The sequence below is a fragment of the Centroberyx affinis genome, unplaced genomic scaffold (assembly GCF_046629955.1).
Source record: "Centroberyx affinis isolate AG114_WGS23_722 - 3 ecotype Tasmania unplaced genomic scaffold, CSIRO-AGI_Caff_v1 ptg001031l_1, whole genome shotgun sequence".
Lineage (NCBI taxonomy): Eukaryota > Metazoa > Chordata > Actinopteri > Beryciformes > Berycidae > Centroberyx > Centroberyx affinis.
In genome coordinates, this window is record NW_027279590.1 from 130,001 (window position 1) to 150,060 (window position 20,060).

At 42.2% G+C, this 20,060-nt stretch overlaps 1 protein-coding gene across 1 annotated transcript in view; it reads left to right on the top strand.

Annotated features, from left to right (window-relative positions):
• LOC139647016 (C-myc promoter-binding protein-like) overlaps positions 1–18,221 on the top strand; it is a 63,116-nt gene extending 44,895 nt beyond the window's left edge. The window contains exons 23-33 of the mRNA XM_071522823.1: positions 1–234; positions 1,764–1,992; positions 2,832–2,935; positions 4,190–4,365; positions 5,182–5,349; positions 7,246–7,426; positions 9,215–9,469; positions 10,625–10,742; positions 15,463–15,625; positions 17,601–17,665; positions 17,779–18,221. The exon at positions 1–234 is cut by the window's left edge and continues 998 nt beyond it. Coding sequence (XP_071378924.1) covers positions 1–234; positions 1,764–1,992; positions 2,832–2,935; positions 4,190–4,365; positions 5,182–5,349; positions 7,246–7,426; positions 9,215–9,469; positions 10,625–10,742; positions 15,463–15,625; positions 17,601–17,665; positions 17,779–17,915 — 1,830 coding nt within the window. The 3' untranslated portion in view covers positions 17,916–18,221. The remainder of the gene's footprint in view (positions 235–1,763; positions 1,993–2,831; positions 2,936–4,189; positions 4,366–5,181; positions 5,350–7,245; positions 7,427–9,214; positions 9,470–10,624; positions 10,743–15,462; positions 15,626–17,600; positions 17,666–17,778) is intronic.
• The last annotated feature ends 1,839 nt before the right edge of the window (positions 18,222–20,060 follow it).

Genomic DNA, 20,060 nt, shown 5'->3' on the forward strand with positions numbered 1-20,060 from the left:
ACGCCCAGCCCCCGGCCCAGCCCCTACAGGGAGCGGGCGGACCGGGACCGGGACCGGGACAGAGAGGGGGGCCTGGCCTCGCCCTCGCCCTCCTCCTCCTCCTTCGCCCTGGACTCTCTGCTCACGCCGACCCTGGATGTGTTCAAGAGCAGCATGTTCTCAGCTGGGAAGGGCGTGGCGGAGAAGGCGAGCCGCTGGTACTCCCGCCTGGCCACATACACCACTCCCACCAAGGTACACAGCCTGCTGGAGGGAGGGAGGGAGGGAGGGAGGGAGGGTTCATTCACTCATACAGTTTTAGGAAATCTATTGAGGTGTTTGGCTTATTTATCATATAAACATGGTCCAAGCAGAAGGTTGGGGCACCGCTGCCCTCTTGTGGTCTTTTGAGCGCCTGACAGTCTGTTATCCTGTGAGTTTGCTCTGTCTGAACACTGCAGTCTGCTAATCAGCACACTGTCACTATACTGAATCTGATATGCTTAAATAGGCAAATATGTCTTCGGTGTCTGTACATTAAAATGGCAGGATGTTACAATTATTTTCTGGATTTTAATGTGTAGACAAGGACATGGGGAATATACTGTATATTGGGCTTTACTGTGGTTGGAATTAAAAGTCCAATGGGTGTTTTGTTCCTAAACACAGCACAGGCTGGAAAGTGAGTTTCCATCACAGATATATTATTTGAATTTATTGAAAGGACATCCCCTTGAGATGTAGCATCTCATTCGAGGGGGTCCTATAGACACAAATACAAAATTATAAAACACATACAAACAGAAACAAAACAGCATTACATAACATACACTACAAATACACAGATACACACAGCTCACTCACCCTCTCCCGCCCACACCCCAGACCTCAGCTATTGTACAAGAAAAATTGGTTACAATGACCTGGATAATAAATCAATTACATCAGCATAAAGAGCAATTGAAGCTGTTTGTCTTCAGTTTATTTGTAGCACAAATAAACTGAAGATTGAAAGTACGCACATTCCAATATTCCAATCGGAAGGAGCTTTGTATTGGAATGACCTGCATCCGACTTCTTTGAAAATTCTACGGACAAAGAAGAAGGGATCTTGGATATGTCTGAGAGGATGTGAAGATCTACCTGGAACCAAAAACTGTTTTAAATAGGAAGGGCAATTAAAATAAACACATTTGAAGATGAACTGAACCCAGTGAAATTGCCTTCTAGATTTAGGCTACCAATTAAGCGATTCATACATGAAACAATGGTGAGTTCTATATGGACACCTCAAAACAAATCGACATAGAGAATTATATACAACATTAAGTGCTATGGGGCAGTAAAAACCTTACTTCAAGTTCATTTATTTCTACAGCCCTTTATCACAGCCTGTCTCAAAGGACTGCACAGAGAATGAGCCTAACTAGATCTAACTGATCAACAATCAGCCATAGAACAGAATGATATAGAACAAACATCAGGAAGAGCAAGACACACAAAAGCAGTCTTCCTTTTCTACAGCCTAACCTACTGACTCCAACAGCCTTAGAGCCTCAATGCATACAGGGAAAAACCTCCAAGAAAACGTACTTTTTGCCCGTTTAAAGTTTTCATTTGCATCCCATATGTGAGTGTACTTTATGTTAGACTAGGCACTCGGGAGATTGTGCTCAACTTGACCTTCTAATGCTGCGTTTTCATATTCGACACAGCTGCATCACTTACACATAATCACATAGTGTTAATATGCTATCCTACTCTCCTCCCCTCTGCTGGTCCAGGACGGTAACAGTGACCGTCTGAGTGTGTCCTCCCTGGGTATGGGCGACCCGGACTGCTCCTCCCTGCTGGATGAGGAGGACTGCGGCGAGTCGGACGGCTCTTTAATCTCCCCGCAGAGGAACGGCCCCGCCGGCCCCCGCAGGAGCCCCAGGCGCAGCCCGCTGTGCAGCCGGCTGGAGAGCCCCACCATGGGCTGCAGCCTGGGCAGAGCCGCCCCGCTGCTGCCTGGTGAGACTCTCCTCCTCTCTCAACACGCCAAGTGACAGTTATAGTATCACATTTTAATAATAATAATAATAATAATAATGATAGTAGTTGTTTTTGCTTGATTTAACAAAAAATCCTATTTCACTTGTCTGTGTAGCTTCGTTTCAGTCATCCAGGTAGTAAGATGTCCAAAAAAATTAGTCCAGTTTTTTGGACATCCTATTTCACAAATTTGAGACCTATCACAGCTGGAGAAATTGTAAACATTTTATGAGCAACCATTGTAACCATTACTTGTTTTGTTGTCTCCAATATGATCAAATTGCAGAAGTAAGGCCGTCTTTCCACAAAAAGAAATGTGGAAAATTAGATTTTGATGATTTGAAAGTTGTCATAATAGATTCAAGATTCAATACTTTATTGCCAAACCAACTCAGTTGTTAGGAACTTTCCTCGGTGTGCTCATGACAAACAATAAGACAAGGAATATCAAACACATCCCATAAAAATAATACATAAAAACATATAAAAGCATAAAAAATCATATCCCCCACCCTCCGTATACAATATAACATACATCCATGAGCTAAGACTCGAGAATGTCGCCCTAAGAAGTCCTGAAAGAGGTATAGCAGAAGACATACACAGTATATTCTCCAAAATGTGATAAGAAATATGTTTAATTAAAAGAACTAAAGGGAGCTACGGTGTGCAGACCTTCCTCTTTCTTTCATGCCGTCTTCTATTGGTCCAGCACCTGCCTTGAAGGTTTTTGGATGTGCGTGACTACTTCACAGTATTTTAAGAAATATGTGGGTGACATATTGACTCTCCTTTACTGACACTGTGTGCTGCTGCAGGGTGCGTTCTCTCTCCTCCCGGCTTCCCTCTGCCGGACAAGTCGGACCTCGGCTCTTCACGCTACACCAGCAACACCAGCATCTTCAACAACTACGCCATGGAGGTAAAACCACACTCTGAATATTCCACCAAAAACAGTTTTACACAAAACTGTTGACATGCAAATTAAAGGCATTTTTTTTTCCTGTTATTGAAATAGAAAGCTGAGAACTCCCTGATATAGAAAGTTTGGATCTAGGTGTATTTTCTGGATTTTACCATGGCATTTTGCTAAAAAATCAAAAAGTCAGTGCTATTAATTCATCTTTTCTGGAGTAAAATATTATTTGTACTCTGCTTTACTGCTGACTTTCAGATAGGGAACATCTTTCTAACCAACAGTTTTCTTGCCAGCTAACTCTGTCTGTTGGCTTAAATACTGTGAGGTTTCCCACGCTGAGTGATTCCTGCACTTAGAAACAACAAATTGCTCTGCCAGCTTGATCCTGTTGTCACACAGATTTTCCCTCAACAGAATATTTCTTTACATTCATACGTTTGGCTGCGGCAGTGCAGGCTGACTGTGTTATGAACCTGAAGGCTCACCGCCTCACTTTCATCTTGATGCTGCATCATCATGTCATGATCAGACATCAAAGACACGCAGTAATCAGAAAGCTATCCCCAACCTCTCTCTAATAAAATCTGTTTTCATCTGGGCTATGGTATAAAATCATAATAAAGTTTATATTCTCTTCTAAAGTATCGCAAAGTGCTTTACAAACTATAGACAAAACAATAAAAATGACAGACATGGACAGTGCAGCAGAAGAATATAACAAGAAATAAAACAATTTTCAAATACAGTACATAAAAACAACTGATTTAAATGACAGCACTGTATTTTCCAGGCTAAGCTCCTCATGCAAGGCATCTGAAAGCCTGGAGATCCAGACAGCAAAGACCTGCTCAGTACAGATGGGACAATCTGCTTACCTTAGGATACGATTTAATACGTGATATGGGGTTCAGGATTCAATACAACCACGATGCGATGTAATAAATACAAGTTCAGTGACGCAGAATTATGTTATGAATTATGGCTCCTAGAATGTAAACAACAATTTAAAAATGTCATTACAAAGTGACAATAATATAATTTGGATGGAGAGCTTGTGAAATTGTGATGGTCAAGCGTCTCATTTGTGATTACTACAGCAGAATAACATGGAGCTAATATCACCATTCATTTTTCTGCCCCATGATACGTATTGTCACATTTTTGTATTGCGACACATTGAATTTGGATATATGGTCCCTGTCTCTCGTTCTCCTGGGGGAAACTCTTCTCTCCTGACTCTTGACTCTTGTTCCCCAGCTGCTGATCTCCAGCTGCTCGCGCTGCAAGACGTGCGACTGCCTGGTGTACGACGAGGAGATCATGGCCGGCTGGACGGCCGACGACTCCAACCTCAACACCACCTGCCCCTTCTGCGGGAACCCCTTCCTGCCCTTCCTCAACGTGGAGATCAGGGACATGCGAGGACCCGGGAGGTAAACTGCAGCCTCAGTACTGAACTGCTGTGATGCTGGAGAAATCTCTGTGTGACTGTGATTCACTTATTTTTCACGGTGCATGTTTTTACCCCCTTGATCCGATATACAGGGGAATTCTGGTCCTTTTCAGGGGCAACTTTAATGAACAATTAAATACATTTTCATTGCATATTGGCAATGAACACTCATCTGTACCAGTAAGATTTGTTTTAACTTCTTTCCTACTGTACATCTGGCATCAGGCCCCACAGGAGACTCTCTGTCCCCAACCAGTCCATCTTCCACCCCTTCATTGTTGAGTTTTTTTTTACCATATTGGTGGATTTATTTTCAGTTGCTGCAGTGGTCTGTGTTAGTCGGCATTTTCTTCTACATCTGGCTGCATGGTGCCAACATTTCCTACTGCTTCAGGCTGTGAACTCGCTTGTTTTCTGATCATAAAACGCTCCATTTTTCTCTCCCAGAACACACTAGAAAGATGAAAAGGATTTGCTTGCGGTCAATGGCTTCCATGAATCACAGGGACATTCAGTTTAAATGTTTGACAACTCAAAGAAAACAATGTGAACAGGGTGAAATGCAGAAAAAAGGGGTACTCATTAGTATCATGGGACATTTTTGCCCCCTCAAATTTAATTTCACAGGAATTTTTAAGAACTTTGAAGGCATTTTTGCCCCGAGCCTCGTTCATTTCTGACCCTGCTGTGTGATAAACAGTCCAACTGTAGAATAAATCAAAAACAATAACACCTGACACCTGCCTGTAACACCTGACCTGGCTTTCAGTATGTAAATCTAAGTCTCTCTGTCCAGGCTGTTCCTGAAGGGCAGCCCGTCGGGCGAGGAGGCGGTGACCTCATCGTACTCGGCGTCCACAGGTTTGGACACGGGGACGTCGACGCTGTCCACCCCCTGTCCCACCACCGCCGTGTCCCCCCCCTCCCCCAGGACCGCCGCCCAGGACGGCTCAGGGAACGGAAGGTAACCGCACCGTTTACTTTCTGATGCTATAAATCTGTGGTTCTGAGTTGAGTAGCTTACTTGTACTTTTTTGAGTATTTTGAGTAAAAGTCAGTAATTTGACTTATTTAAGTGTGTTTTTACTGAATTGTATTGTACTCCACTCCATTTTAAATCCCATCCATCACAGAACAGATTTTATGTCTCTCCATCAGCATCAGAAACTAGATCAACGTAAATTGACAAACTGTGGATCCATTCACAGTGAGAAGAGGAATCTGACTTTACTTTGTTTCTGCTCTTTGTTTTGTCATTTCTAATGTTTCCAGTTACAAGAATCCAGTCTGAACTCTGTCCTCTCTCCTTTTAGAATCACATGGAAAAGATCACAGCTAACAACATTCTCTGTTCTAAAGAGGAACTCAGGAACTTTCACTCTGAGGACATTTTAAATCAGACACTTTTTACTTTTACTTCGGTAGATTTTTACGCCAGTACTTTGACTTTTACTTAAGGAAAATATCAGCAAAGTAACAGTACTTATACTTGAGTGGGATATTTCCATCAGTGGACCTCGGTATATGTTTTGTAGCTATGCAAAGTTTACATACAATGCTCATGGATGTAGAAAATACTAAGTGATGCTGTATGTTTGTTGCAGCTCATCTTCATGCAGCTTTCAGTTTGTCTGATTAGAGAATGCCTTTGAAGCAGGAACCTACTGTAGCTCCAGACACACTCAGACACACACACACACACACACACACACACTGCCCATCTGCATTGTAAAGCAGCAGTGTGACACAATCTGTAGCACCTGGTCCTGACAAAGCCGTGTGTGTGTGTGTGTGTGTGAGCATGCGCTTGTGTAAACACCCTCATGAGGTTATGTAAGTGTGTGAACGATAGGGATGAAACCTGCATGTATTTTGAAAAAGAAAATCCTATTGTGATGCATTTTGTTTTTCTTTTGCTGAATATTGCTACTGTGATATGAACTGCAGTACATCTGGACGCTTCTTTTTCTATGTGATCTCTTTATGAATGATTTAAAAGATATGATGTGAGAGGGATGAGATGCTAATGCTCTGAATTTGCTCCGTTTGAGTAAAACTCTGCACCAGAATTCCTTGTTTTGGAGACTGAAACTGCAGCCTCTGGTTGGTTTGGAAATCACACTGCTCAGTATTGTGATTTTGAACTCTATTCTTTCTGAATTGTTCAAGTTAAAGTCTTTATTGTCCCACCAGGGGGAAATTTGTTTGCAGCCAGGAGAAAAAGAGTACATCAAACACAAAACAATTAAAATACATCACATAAACACAGTGGATCACACTGCAACATGAACATGAGATCATTTCACATAGACAGAAGGTTTTGCCAAATATCACATAGGCAAGGAAAGGCAAACTTTATTTATATAGCACATTTCATACATAAGGCAAATACAATGTGCTTCACATAAAACAGAAAGAAAACACATAAAATGACATTAAAAACGAAAGAAAGAAAGATATTGAGCAGTCACTCTCACACTGGTGACACCTCTGGTCAGCCAGTATAACTTCTCTGAGAGTGACTCCCTCAATTTTTCCTCTCAAAAGGAAATCAGTTTAGATGAGATCTTGAAGGATTCTTGGAAGGAGCCTAGAGTCTTTCCAGTGGTCTTACCCCGCCCTATAGGCAGGCCCCACAGCCCCTATAGGACTTGTAAATGTTCCTGTAGAACAATACACAGATCATCTAAACAATTAACAATTATAAACTTCAAGAAATCCTTCCATTCTCAATACAGGTTTGAGGATCCCGTCAGAGCGGACATAGTCAAGAAAGTGCAAGAGCTTGTAGAGTGTGCAAATTCAAAATGTTTATTTGTGTCACATGTCGACCTCCTCGTCCTCGCTGTCCCCTCCTCAGGACCGCGTCGGGCCGGGCCCAGGGTATCGACATCCCCACGGAGCGGCGGCAGGGGGCGTTGTCCCCCGGCGCCCCCATGGTGCGCAGCGTCAGCGCCTTCAGCCCCATGGAGAACCCCCCCCGCCCGGGCCGCTGCGTGCCCACCTCCGGCAGCCTGCCCAGCCGCCTCAACGACCACAGCGTGAGTCCTGCTGCTGAGCTGCTGAGGGGTTACCGTCTGCGCAGGCGTCGCACACCTTCCCGGAGATATTCCAGAACGTTAAATATCGTGATGTTTTGCAAATATCGCGATATTTTCCGCAATATCGAATATCGCCCCTACACCCACTCGTCCCGGCTGCAGCACCATGTGTTGCTTAGATCAGTGATTCTCAATCTTTTTCATATCAAGGACCCCTAGTTTAGTCCACATTAGGACCACGGACCCCTTTTTGATGAGATTTTGTCTCTCGGACCCAAATATACCCCGAATATTTTTACTGTTAGATATGATTTTGTCCAGAATTCCATGACTATCTGTATTGTAGGTAGAGAGATAACTGTGAAACTATGATCAAAATAGTTAATTCTTCTACATTCTCTAACTTCTTGTAAATGAAATGCTGAAGTGTAACAATTCATCAATTTGCTGGGGACCCCCTGGAACTCCCTCAAGGACCCCTGGTGGTCCCCGGACCCCACGTTGAGAACCAGTGGCTTAGATCACAATTGTGCAAACTTTTAAACTTATAAACCAATAATCTACTATAGTGAAAAAAACAAATCCTAGTTGTAGTGAGAATTTTGTCATTTTATTTCAAGTGGGTTCCCTTCTCTACAATCCGACCATTTTCCTGGAAATAGCAGGAATTAGTAAATTCCTCACAGATTCACTTGGACCGCTCTCAGGTTACTCTGCTCAAATATTACAGAGTAAGAGGTTGTTGCTCTGTGGCCTCTGTGTGGTTTGCTCACCACTGTGGCGGGTTGCACAGAGAACATCATCAGACTTGAACACACTAGACGGCCATGTTGAACAAGGTCCATAAATTGTATTTAACCTCCCGAGGAAAAGGTCTACTTGGACTTGATGGATCAGAGAGGGGCCGGTAGCAGCAGGTCTCTCCTGCTGGACTCTCTTCAAACTGCTCCATGCTCGTTTGTGATTATGTGTGAGGAAGTGAAGTCCGTTACTTGAGTTTTGGTGGAAAACCCACGTTAGGGCCGGGGATTCATATCACTGTATACTGTCACATTTACCTCGATAACGATAAATGAAACGATAATTTGTTTATTTTTCTAACCCCGGCGCAGAAATACTACATTCACCATGAGCGTCATAAATATAAAAAGTATGCTTTTTTTTGCACCTTAACATTGTATGGGATATAGGCTACATACACACTGCAACTACATACGGTTGTCACTCCTCATTGGAGCTTAATCCTGTTAACTTCACACAGTTCGGTTATTAAGGAGAGTGACAGCCGCATTCTACAACCAAACTCACTACCTGAAAATTCTGTCAGTGGCAGTTTATTAAGATCTTATGGATAAATTCACATCTCTGGTTACTGGTGTTACTGGTGCCAAGTAAACTGAAAATACAGGCAGTGGTAGCCGCCATATTGGTCTGAAGTAAACGTTAGTATGGTTACGGACATTATTTACAACCATCGCGAGATCGGAGGAGTGGAGTGACTCCTGTTACCCGTACATACACAGTCTGGTCATTTTACTCCGCTCTGCTCCAGTGTGTACCTGACATGCAAATTCACTCTCATTCATAAATTCAGTTGTCACTACCGAATTCTAGCAGTGTGTACGTAGCCGTTGTCTGCTCAGAAAACACTAGAGCCACTGCTTTCAGGACTACATGTAAAATTTGTTGACCCAGAAACACTCTTCCATTTAGTCCTCTTCCACCTTCTCTCCTCCATCTCGTCCCTCACTGACTTGAATCTCTCTAACTCCCCCCCCCCCTCCCCAGGACCCGCTCAGTATGGACTGGCGGATCCACAACCCCGAGCCGGTGACGGTTCCCTACCTGAGCCCGCTGGTGCTGTGGAAGGAGCTGGAGAGCCTGCTGGAGAACGAGGGCGACCCGGTGATCACGGCGGCGGGCGTGGTGGACCATCACCCCATCATCTACTGGAACCTGCTGTGGTACTTCAGACGCCTCGACCTGCCCAGCAACCTGCCCGGACTCATCCTCACCTCCGAGCACTGCAACAGGGGCTCCCAGGTCCGACAGGCACGCGCACGCACACACACACACACACACACACACACACCACAGTTTCTTTGCTGCGCTAGTCTGCAAACACTTTCTGTACATATGGCCTTCTGCAGACTGTTACTGTGAATTGTGAATTCAGTGCACATTTGCACGTTATGTACATTGTTTACATTCTGTTTTATTGCTTTATTGTTTTAGTCTTTACTGTTTTTTATTATTTGTTATATTGCTTTTTTTTTATTTACTGCATTTATACTCTGTCTTCTCCTCTATTGTCTACACTGGCTGCTGCAATGACCCCAGTTTCCCCACAGGGATCAATAAATTGTTGCCTTATCTTAAACTGTCAGCCTTAATCATCACACACACACACACACACACACACACACACACACACACACACACACAGGAAGTGCTTTTAAAAGTAATTAGTTAGTTTACTGTTACTTATAGCACCTTAAAAAAGTAATAAACCTTAAAACGTAACTAGTTACATTACAAAGTTTCTCTTTATTAAAAGTAACAGTTACAGTACTTATGCATTCCTCACATCAGACGCCTGCTGCAGCAACATGGCTTGTGCTGCCAAGTGTGTTCATTGTTTTTAAATGCAGTGAAGGAATATTGTTTTTAAAACAGTATGTAAAAAAAGTGTAAATGAATCTCATTTATATCAATCAAAGTTAGATTGTTCTTTCAATCAGCAGCATGTTGCCTGCACTAGATGCCTGAGGAGCACAAGGAGCAGAGATAATTTGATGCTCTGATTGTATCTTGTGTTTGTAATTGCCTGTGGTCTTATTGTGTAACACTGTTGGCTGATTACACGACCTGTTAATATGATAACTGTGGAGGTTATCTAAGTCTCTGGGTCATCATACCAGATCTGACTCTGATGAAGACACTGGCTGCGTTGAAACATTAGTCATGTTTTACACCCAATGAATAATTCTTGGGTCAAGCTTACTTTCTTCATTCCACTTCTACATAAATAAACATAAATACATAAATAAATACACAAAATACATAAATAACTTCCTTCTCATTTAAAAAAGTAACTGATAACGGATTGCAGGAATTGAGAAACTAGTGCGTTAATGTGTTCTCTCTCTCTCTCTCTCTGTCCCTCTCTCTCTCTCTCTCTCTCTCTCGTCCCTGCAGGTCCCTCGTCACTGGATGTCGGAGGACAGCAAACACGTGTTGATCCAGATCCTGTGGGACAACCTGAAGCTGCATCAGGAGCCCATCCAGCCGCTCTACATCCTCTGGAACACACACAGTGAGTCAGGCTCTCTCTCTCTCTCTCTCTCTCGCTCTGCCTCTCTCTCTGTGCCTCTCTCTCTCTGTAGCTGAAACAGGAAAGCAGTTTTTGAAAGGTTTTCTTAAGATGAATAACGACAATAGGATATAAAAGAATATAAAGAATATAGCAAATGGGGTTTTATAAAGATATGCAACCAACAGTATGGGGGAAAAATCTGGACTACATTTAGTTAGGATGTCGAAAATAACAGCAGAATTTACTGGGACAAAGAAAGGAATGAATGCAGAATATGTGTGGAATGAAAATACACCAAAAAATATGAAATATATGCAGTTAGAATAGGTGGAATTGGTGGATGGGTGGATTATAAAAAAATATATACTCTAGCAGTCAAAAGTCTGGACACACCTGATTGAATGTTTTTCATTCTCTTAAAGCCATTTTGATCTAAAGGCTTCTGCTTAAATGCTTGAAATGTGTTTCTTAGACAAATATAAATAGTGAAGTTGATCCTATGTGTGAATTTCTTTCCAAAGCCTTTGCCTTTCCATCAAGGCAAAGGGCGGCTACTTTAAAGAATCTAAAATATAAGATAGTTTTGATTTGTTTAACACTTTTTTGGTCGCTGCATAATTCCATTTGTGTTATTTCCTAATTGTGATGTCTTTGCTATTATTCTAAAATGTGGAAAATAGTAAAAATAAAGAAAAATGTGGTGCAAACTTTTGACTGGTAGTGTATATATACAGTGCATATATGCAGTACAGCAGTGAGAAGGATGTGGGAATATGATGAAAACAGATGTGAAGTTACAGCAAATATACATGATGTGCAGAATGTGTTGACATGAACAAGCCTACAGAAGTACAGGAAGTGTATTAGGAGTCGATGTAAGTTTGTCTGAACATAACTGCCTTATCACTCTGCGCTTATTGTTGTCACGATACCAGACGTTTGACTTTGACACCAATACCAAGTTTAATATCTAAAAATTCAATACTGCTACAATACCACAGGGAACCATCAGGCAGTGTGTTGTCACACTTGATCTGGTCTCTTGTATTAAACTTCCCGTCAGGTGAAGAAGAGTCAGCTGTGTTTGTTATTAAAATCCACATGTCAGTTTCAGGTTTGTGCTGACATCATATTACAGAAGCTGTTTACAGCAGTTAGATGTGTTGGCATGGTGCCAACAGGCTGCGGGAAAAGCTTCTTTACTCGATTCTGATTGGTCGTCCGTTTCCTTTCGCTTTCTCCGCCCCTTTCTCTCTTGCATATGAAACCTGGTGGAGGTTGGTCTTGACCTGAACCACTTCACAGCAGCGTCACCGCACAGGTTTTGATGTCAGTTTAGTATCTGTCTTTGTTGACTCTGTAAGTTAAATAGTCCCATATTTGGCTCCTGGAAACAGTCTGTCAGCCAGTTTAGTGGACTGGGATCCAGTTCAGGACATTTGGACTGTTTGAATGTTTTCAGCTGTAGTCCTGTCAGGAGCCAGCTGACACTGTTCCAATCCTCCTTATTCTTCTTCTTTAAAGCAGAACACCGGTGTCATTTAGAGTTACAGCCCATTTACTCCTGTCTATGTCTACTTTACATTTCCCACCACCATTCTGCAACGCATGCTGTGTGTAATTTGAGTTCTTTCGCCATTCTTAAAGTACAAACTTTACAGCGTCAAACCTAGCATGAAATGAACTGCTGTCCCGGCTAACAAAGACGGCCTAAATAAAAAGCCATGGATGTGACAGTAAAGTGTTTTGAACGTAACGCAGCGCTGAGATGAAAACACACGACTCAGCTCAATGAAATGGAGAAAACAATGGAGAAAACAGAAAGTAGCTTCATGTTTCCTGTGATGGATTCTCTGTGGAAGTTTGTTTTTCATACCGGACATGAATGCATGAAGGAAGAAAACGAGCGCTGATATCTGCAACTATGCTGACCGTGTGCAGAAACAAACCTAAAAAAGACCCTGTTGGTGTGATCCTTTAAACTAACCAATCAGCACATTTACGCCCTCTATAGGTAACTGTTATTGCTTTAAGCTATTATCGCTTTTCTACTCTTTTTCGTATTTTTACCAATGTTTTCATTTTCATTTGTAAGCCATTTTCATTTGTAAGTCATTTTCATTTGTAAGTCATTTTCATTTTTATTTGTAAGTTAATTAGTTGTAAGTTAATTTCCTTTGCTTCTCAGTATTTGATATAGGTGATGTCATCTCACAAGCCCTATGGGTTTTTTTCAACCACCTGTGCATACTGGACAATCTTGTTTTAATTCCGTCTATTGGCATTTTATATTTTACTTTATTACACAAAATAAACTTGAAGGGCACTCGGAGAGCGCAGACCTCCGCCAAGGTTCGTGCTATTATTGCTTATTCGTGAGTCGGATCCGGATCCGCTCCACAATTTAATGAGTTCTTCCTTGGCCCATGCTACACCCTTCCACAAAGTTTCATGGAAATCGGGCCAGTAGTTTTTCTGTAATCCTGCTAACAAACAAACAAACAAACGGCACCGAAAACATGACCTCCTTGGCGGAGGTAACTACACTAAACGTTGAAACAGGATTTCAGCTTGCAGAACACATTTGGTGAAAGAATCAAACGTTTCTAAAATTCAGTATCGAATTCAAATTTTCTCGATGGTGTCGAAGCGGTATTGAAACTCTGGTTATCGTGACAACACCGCTGCACTCTGCTGCTGTCTTTGTTATGGAGGTAAATGAACAGACTCTCCTGCTCAGATGTTTGCTGATGGATTGTTTAATGCAGAGGAGGAGCGGAGGCTAACGGGCTGTCTGCTCTCTGTCTTCCAGGACTTAACTGTACTCTTTTGTTAGAGAGTGAGTGCTCGCTCCCACAGATGAGTCCTGTTGTCTGTCCTGCTCTCTGCTCTCACTGTAGTGTTTGGAAAGTGTGTCTCTCTCTCTCTCTCTCTCTCTGTCGCTCTCTCCTCCTCCTCCTCCTCCTGCCTGTGTTGTGAAGAAGCGTCTCTGTGTTTTTGTGCCTCCTTGCTTGATGCCTTGCCGTGTCGTCAGTCAGGTCTGCAGAGAGTCGGACTCTCCCGGTGTCCTCGGCGTCTGTGGGGGTGAAAGCTGCTGTTTGGGTGATGGATGGAGTCGGATGGAGACTCTGACAGAGGGGTTGCTGTGTTTTGTGAAGCGTTGTTGACATGCAGCGTGTTTGTCTCTGTGCCGTCGGATCTCAAATACAGTCCTGCTCTGTATTTGAGGCTGGGTTTGCATCTCTGGTTGAATGTCTGCCTGGTTCCTTCCACTCTGTGACTTGTACATGCTGTGTTTGTTTTTTTTTCAAGTAACTAATGACACATGAGGATGGGTTTTACTGTAGTACTTGTAGGGCTGGATACTGATCAATAAAGCACCGTCAGCAATAGTACCGACGACCGAAATATGGTAAAACATTTAGTGCCAAAATTTGGTTCTTTAATGTAATAATATGTAATAATCATAATCTTACATCGTCTTTCATCCAATCACCATCTCTCTCTTTTTCTTGAAGTAGGTTTTCTTGAAGTAGGGCTGGACGATAATTCAATATTATCGTTTATCGTCTTTCAGTGGGATTATATTGTGATGATCTGGTGATTTTGGGGTATCGAGACGCACAATTCTGCTGTCTGAACTGATGAGAACAAGCAAATTTTATTTAGAAATTTTATTTAGACAAAATGAAGTATGGTAGGAATATTATGTGAAAATTTCAGTTTAGTTTGACATCACACCAAACATTACCATTCGGTTCAATATGATGAACATTAATTTGATCATTTAACCTGATTTTGCTTATACGAGCCATATCGTCATATATATCGATATCGAAAAAAATCCTTATGATTATCGTGATATTGATTTCAACCATATCGTCCAGCCCTATCTTGAAGTAAATACAGTGTCGCAAAAATGGTTGAAGATCTGGCTACAGTTTACTGAAGTTAACGGCGACAGCACATGGTGTGATTTTTGTGATGAAGAAATGAACTGCCAAATTCAGCAACACCTTGAGCCTAATTAAGCACTTAATACACACAGTGTTAACCTGAGGCTAACCTGTGTTGAACTGCATTTTACATAATAAGTATAGAAAACTTACGAGCATTGATATTCTTGAAATAGCTCTAAATGTATGTAAAAGAATTGTTGATATATATCTATATATATATATTTAATATACATATGTATATATATATATATATATATATATATCGACAGTACTGTGCAAAAGTCTTAGGCACCCTAGATTTTTTATATACATTTCTTAGAAGTCTTAGATGTTTATTTGTTTTCTGCATTAGTGTGTCAGTAGACTGCTGTTTATTGTAAATTTTTGATATTCAGAAACTGTTCATTTCATTAGTTTTGAAAGCATCTTCGCTTTATGGATTTCTTTGACATATGCCTAAGACTTTTGCACAGTACTGCATGATAGTCAGAGTTGACTATGATAGTCAAAAAAGTTTAGCCTATTTCTATAATTTAAGTTATTATGTACAGTAATAAGCTTTTATTCAACATAGGCATTGAATAAAGCACCGGGTTTGAATTGAAGGCACCTGTACTGAAAACGATACCCAGCCCTAAGTACTTTTCAGAGCAGGCCAGCCAAAACCTGCTGAGTTAACACCTAGTGCTAACTCAGCGTAAGTCTTGAGTCTCCCACTGAAGTGTGTGTATGTGTGTGTGTGTGTGTGTGTGTGTGTGCAGACGTGGGCTACCCTCTGTCGCGGCCGGTCCAGGAGGAGGAGCGTCCGTTCAGCGAGGAGTTCCTGCAGAGCGTGGTGAAGAGCATCCAGAGGAACGACGTGTCCCGGCCGATGGGACAGCTGTTGGCGCTGCTGGGACACACGCTGGGGGTCAAGAGGCAAAGGTCAGATGTCAGAGGGAGGGCAGCGGGGCGCTCATACTGTTCAAACACAGACACACACTTCGACCTGGGAGTGTGATGATATGCCGATCGAGGTCTAGCCTGGTTCCAGACTCCTGAATCTCGTCCCTCCACTCTTCAGATTTTGTTCTGAGTGATTCAGAGAGTCTGGTGTTTCCCTCGTCAACGGCTCGTTCTCACTCTGAGAAACAGTCGAGTCCAGTGTCTTTGTGGGCGGGACTAAAGTTTGAGCCGTTCATGAAATCGTTTCTCATTGGCGTTTCGGAAGAATAGATTTGTTGAAATCACCTGCTTAACCAACAGATTGCCCTTGAAAAACATTATATTTGTCAAAATCAACCAACATTCTTGGTAAAGTTGGTAAATATGCTGATTGCCGATGATACATCAGTCACTAGTAATTGGTTCGGGGAAAATCAACCCCCACCACACACAGAAATCGGCTAACTAGGAGGCAATGTCAGGCTGAATATTGGAGTGAGAACAAAATGCCCATTCAGTCTGAATATCAGGCTAATCGAGGTCCGTCCTGTGTAGGAAGCCTTCCTGTTCCTCTGCCTCACCCGACATGTTGACGTGTGCAAAAAGGGGCACCAGCATTTGTTTTGTTTGATGAAACTGTCCTATTTCCACATCGATAAAACCATGATGACCTTATTCTACCGTGCTTTTATTGAATCGATTTGATCTTTTTCTTTGGTGTCATGGTTTGGAAACCTATCTTTAAAGAACAGAAACTCTTTGAATCAGATTGTTAAATGGTCTAGTAGGCTGATTGGTGAGTCACAGCTTAACCCAGCGTCCCTGCTCACCAGACAGTTACAGCGGATAACTGGCTGGATTTGATGACTCCCACCCTTTGCACAGTGAATTTCAGCTTCTTCCTTCTGGACGAAGGTATATAGTCCCAAAGTGCAGAACAAAGCGGTATAAAAACAGCTTTGTTCCAGCAGCCATCACTCATATGAACAAGTCGTAGCAACAGATGATATAGAAGCAATGTTTATTTATTTACTTATTTATTTTATCTTTTAGTTTTTGTGGTTTAGTGATGAGTTTTAGTGATTGGAACTTTGAGGACTTTTATTATGTTTGTCTACTGTTTGTGTTGTTTCTAAAATGTGTGTCAAGATGAATGACTCTCTACTGCAAACCAAATCTACTTACGGGTACAAATAAAGTAACCTGAACCTGAACCTGATGTTGACGTTCCAAAACAAACAGATAGAACAACAGATAGAAATCTATCGGTCAATAATTCTGTCCGGCCACACTGATGGATCACTGATGGATCAGTGTGGCTGCTGCCTGACGCTGTCCAAACTTATTCAGGTGTTCCAGAGTCATTTACTTGCCAGGGAGATGTTGCTCCACAACATGAGTTAACCACTGAAACCTGAGAACTTGATCCAGATCTCAGTCTGGATCTTGAGCAGAGTCGTTCTGCGGGTCGACTCCTCCACACTGACGGTGAAGCCGAGTGTGTCTGAGCTCACCAGTCCGGTGTGAAAGGGCATCAGCTTGTGGTTAATTAAGGAATAATATACTGGAAGCCGCTCATTATTACAAAATACACTCTGACAGGATGAGTCAAGACCGCAACGTGAAGCGGCTGCTCATTATCCTGCTTTTTACACAGCTGCTTACCTAAGACATTAATCATTTGACGTGAAATATTGATTTGGAATGATTTTATTACAAGCTTAATTTACACCTTGTGCCAATAAAATGTCACCAGTAACCAAGGAGTGACATTTTTTTGGCACAAGGTGTTCATTTAGTTAGAGATCAACAAAATCGATCAGACTGCTGGAGTGCAGAGTGATGCGTTTAGATGTGAAACTGTGTGTTCAGTGGCCAATCAGAATTGAGTGTTCAGTCAAAGTCATAATATGCATCAGAGAGTCATTGCTGTCAGTCTGTTGTCTCACCAGCTCATCTTGACTCTCTTCCTCAGGAGTCTGTACAGAGACATCCTCTTCCTCTCCCTGGTGGCTCTGGGAAAAGATAACATCGACATCGGTGAGTTTTGCTTTGATATCGTGCTAATCACATGTCATGTTGTCATATTAAATCTACATGAGTTTTTGGGACGGTTCTAAGGATGTTCCCCCTCTCTCTTCTTCTTGTCTCAGACGCGTTCGATCGCGAATACAAGATGGCGTACGACCGGCTCACCCCCGGCCTGGTGAAGCTGACCCACAACTGTGACCGTCCTCCCAGCACCGGGGTCATGGAGTGTCGCCGGACGTTCGGAGAGCCGTACCTGTAGCCGCTCTCTCCTCAAGAGTCTTCGCTTTTTTAAGACGAGCTCAGGAATCCTGGTGAAAGTCTGTGAAATGTGCGTTAAACGGCTCCTCGGCGTTTCCTCAGACTCTCGGAAGCTGTGGGAGCGCGGGGCCGACGGGCCGCTGATCCCAGGCCAGCGGTACGCAGCCTGACCCACAAGAAGGGAGTTTTTACCGACTGCATCTCACTATCTGATGATCTGGGACACAAACATTCATACAGCAGCATCTCATGCAGTGTTACTGGCTGAGGCTGGCTTGGTTTCATATGAAATCCTGTGTAAATTGTCATATACAATATAAATGTACTGTATATACACACCAGTAGGAATTTTTTTTAATGCAACATTTATATTGTATAGTCATATATAAAGACTAATATTAGCAATATTTTACTTAACTTGAATTCTATTTATACAAATTAAGCTTTATTTATTGTAGTGTCTTTTGTTTTTTGTTTTTTTTTCTGTGTGGGGCGAAGTGTTTTCAGCGTTGGTCCTATTTTAGGCGTGTGGAGACAGGAGAGGCGGGACGTCCCATGATGCCTGCTGAGGCTGCAGGACGTCCCGACCAGCCGCTGTTTTATTTTGGTCAAGATGTGGAAAGTATATTGCAGTATATTTTTAGTGTCTGTTGTAAACAATGATTATGTTTCTGTGCTTTATCTGTTTTTTTTTTTGTTTTTTTTTATCATTTAAATGTTTAAAACCACTTAGAATGTTTTTAGGCGGCCTTTAATGTTAGTTCATTATCAGAATATAAAATGTATCCTGTGCTACAAAGTTACAGTAGTGCTCAACCTTTTGCTTCATTCATTTGAAATGTAATGTTTGTTGCAAAAATGATGAATTTTATTTGTTTACAACACCTTTTTATTTTAAATATTGTAGTATCATGTTATGAACATTTATTTGGTCACCAGTGGAACAATATGCGGTTAGTTGCAGTAGCAAATATCAGTATTAGTGTTACTGTCACGTCTCTCTTGGTACTTTGCATACTGAGTTTGGGATGAAGGGAGAATCGCTGACAAACTGCTGTGGGAAACACGCACAACAACATGATGAGCTGCAGTTTTACCTAAGAACACAGACGAGTTCAGGGACACCAGTGAGCTACAGGAGATTTCTGTCCTAAATCAACAGCCTCCTCCTGGAGGACTTGGTCCATGCTACTCATTACTGATACAGACAGCTTTCAGTGACGTATTCGTCCGGCGGCCATATTGGAGGTCTAATGTTCTTTGCAACAAAGCAGTGAACAACTGGTTGCATTTCTAAAATACAACTTGGCCGACAGAAATGAGTAGACATGATTAATATCTGTCTGTTTTTGACTGAACTGATCATTTCATCACTGATCCATCTGATTGATTTAGTGTTTAGATAATGTCAGCTTGTTAGCTAGCTAACCATAGTAACCATCGCTGTCTTGTTAACACATCTGATTAGCACACTAGCTAATGTAGCAGCTAGTGTTACTAGCAGCTAGTAGTTGCATGTTAACATCAGTTGCTTTGCTAGATTAGCCTGCTGGCTAGTTAGCTATCTAACAAAACCAAAAGCAATCATCATCAATCAGCCAATTCTCCACTGGACCTCATTATTTGTGACGCAGCTGCAAAGCCTCTGTTGTCACTCTGAGGGATTTGGGTCATGGCCGCCCTTTAACACTATTTCTAAACTTCTCAAACTGCTCAACTGGGATCACATTCATGCATCAAGGTGTTGACAGCTAGAACTTGATGCTGCTGGCACCGCTGGGTGATCCAGTGGATTCCACAGCAGGAAACGTCACTGTAGTGCAGCTTTTAGTTGGTGTTTGCTTTATTTGGAGCATACCATTTTTCTGTTGCGTGTTGTATTTTGGCTTTGGATCATTTACTTCTTTGTTCTCTGACTAGATGTAACTCAAACGTGGTCTGAGCTCAGTCTGTGCTGAGGTCTGAGTCCAGATGAAGTCTGTCATATGGATCAGCTGTTCCTCCATCTGCTCCAAACTGCCAGACGAGTTCAAACAAAATTCAGCATCTGGTTTCTGGCAACGTGGTCTGGTCAAAATAAATGAGCCTTTAAGAGTCTTCACACAGTGGAGGGTTCTGCTGAGCCGGGTTTGGACCAGTTCCCAGA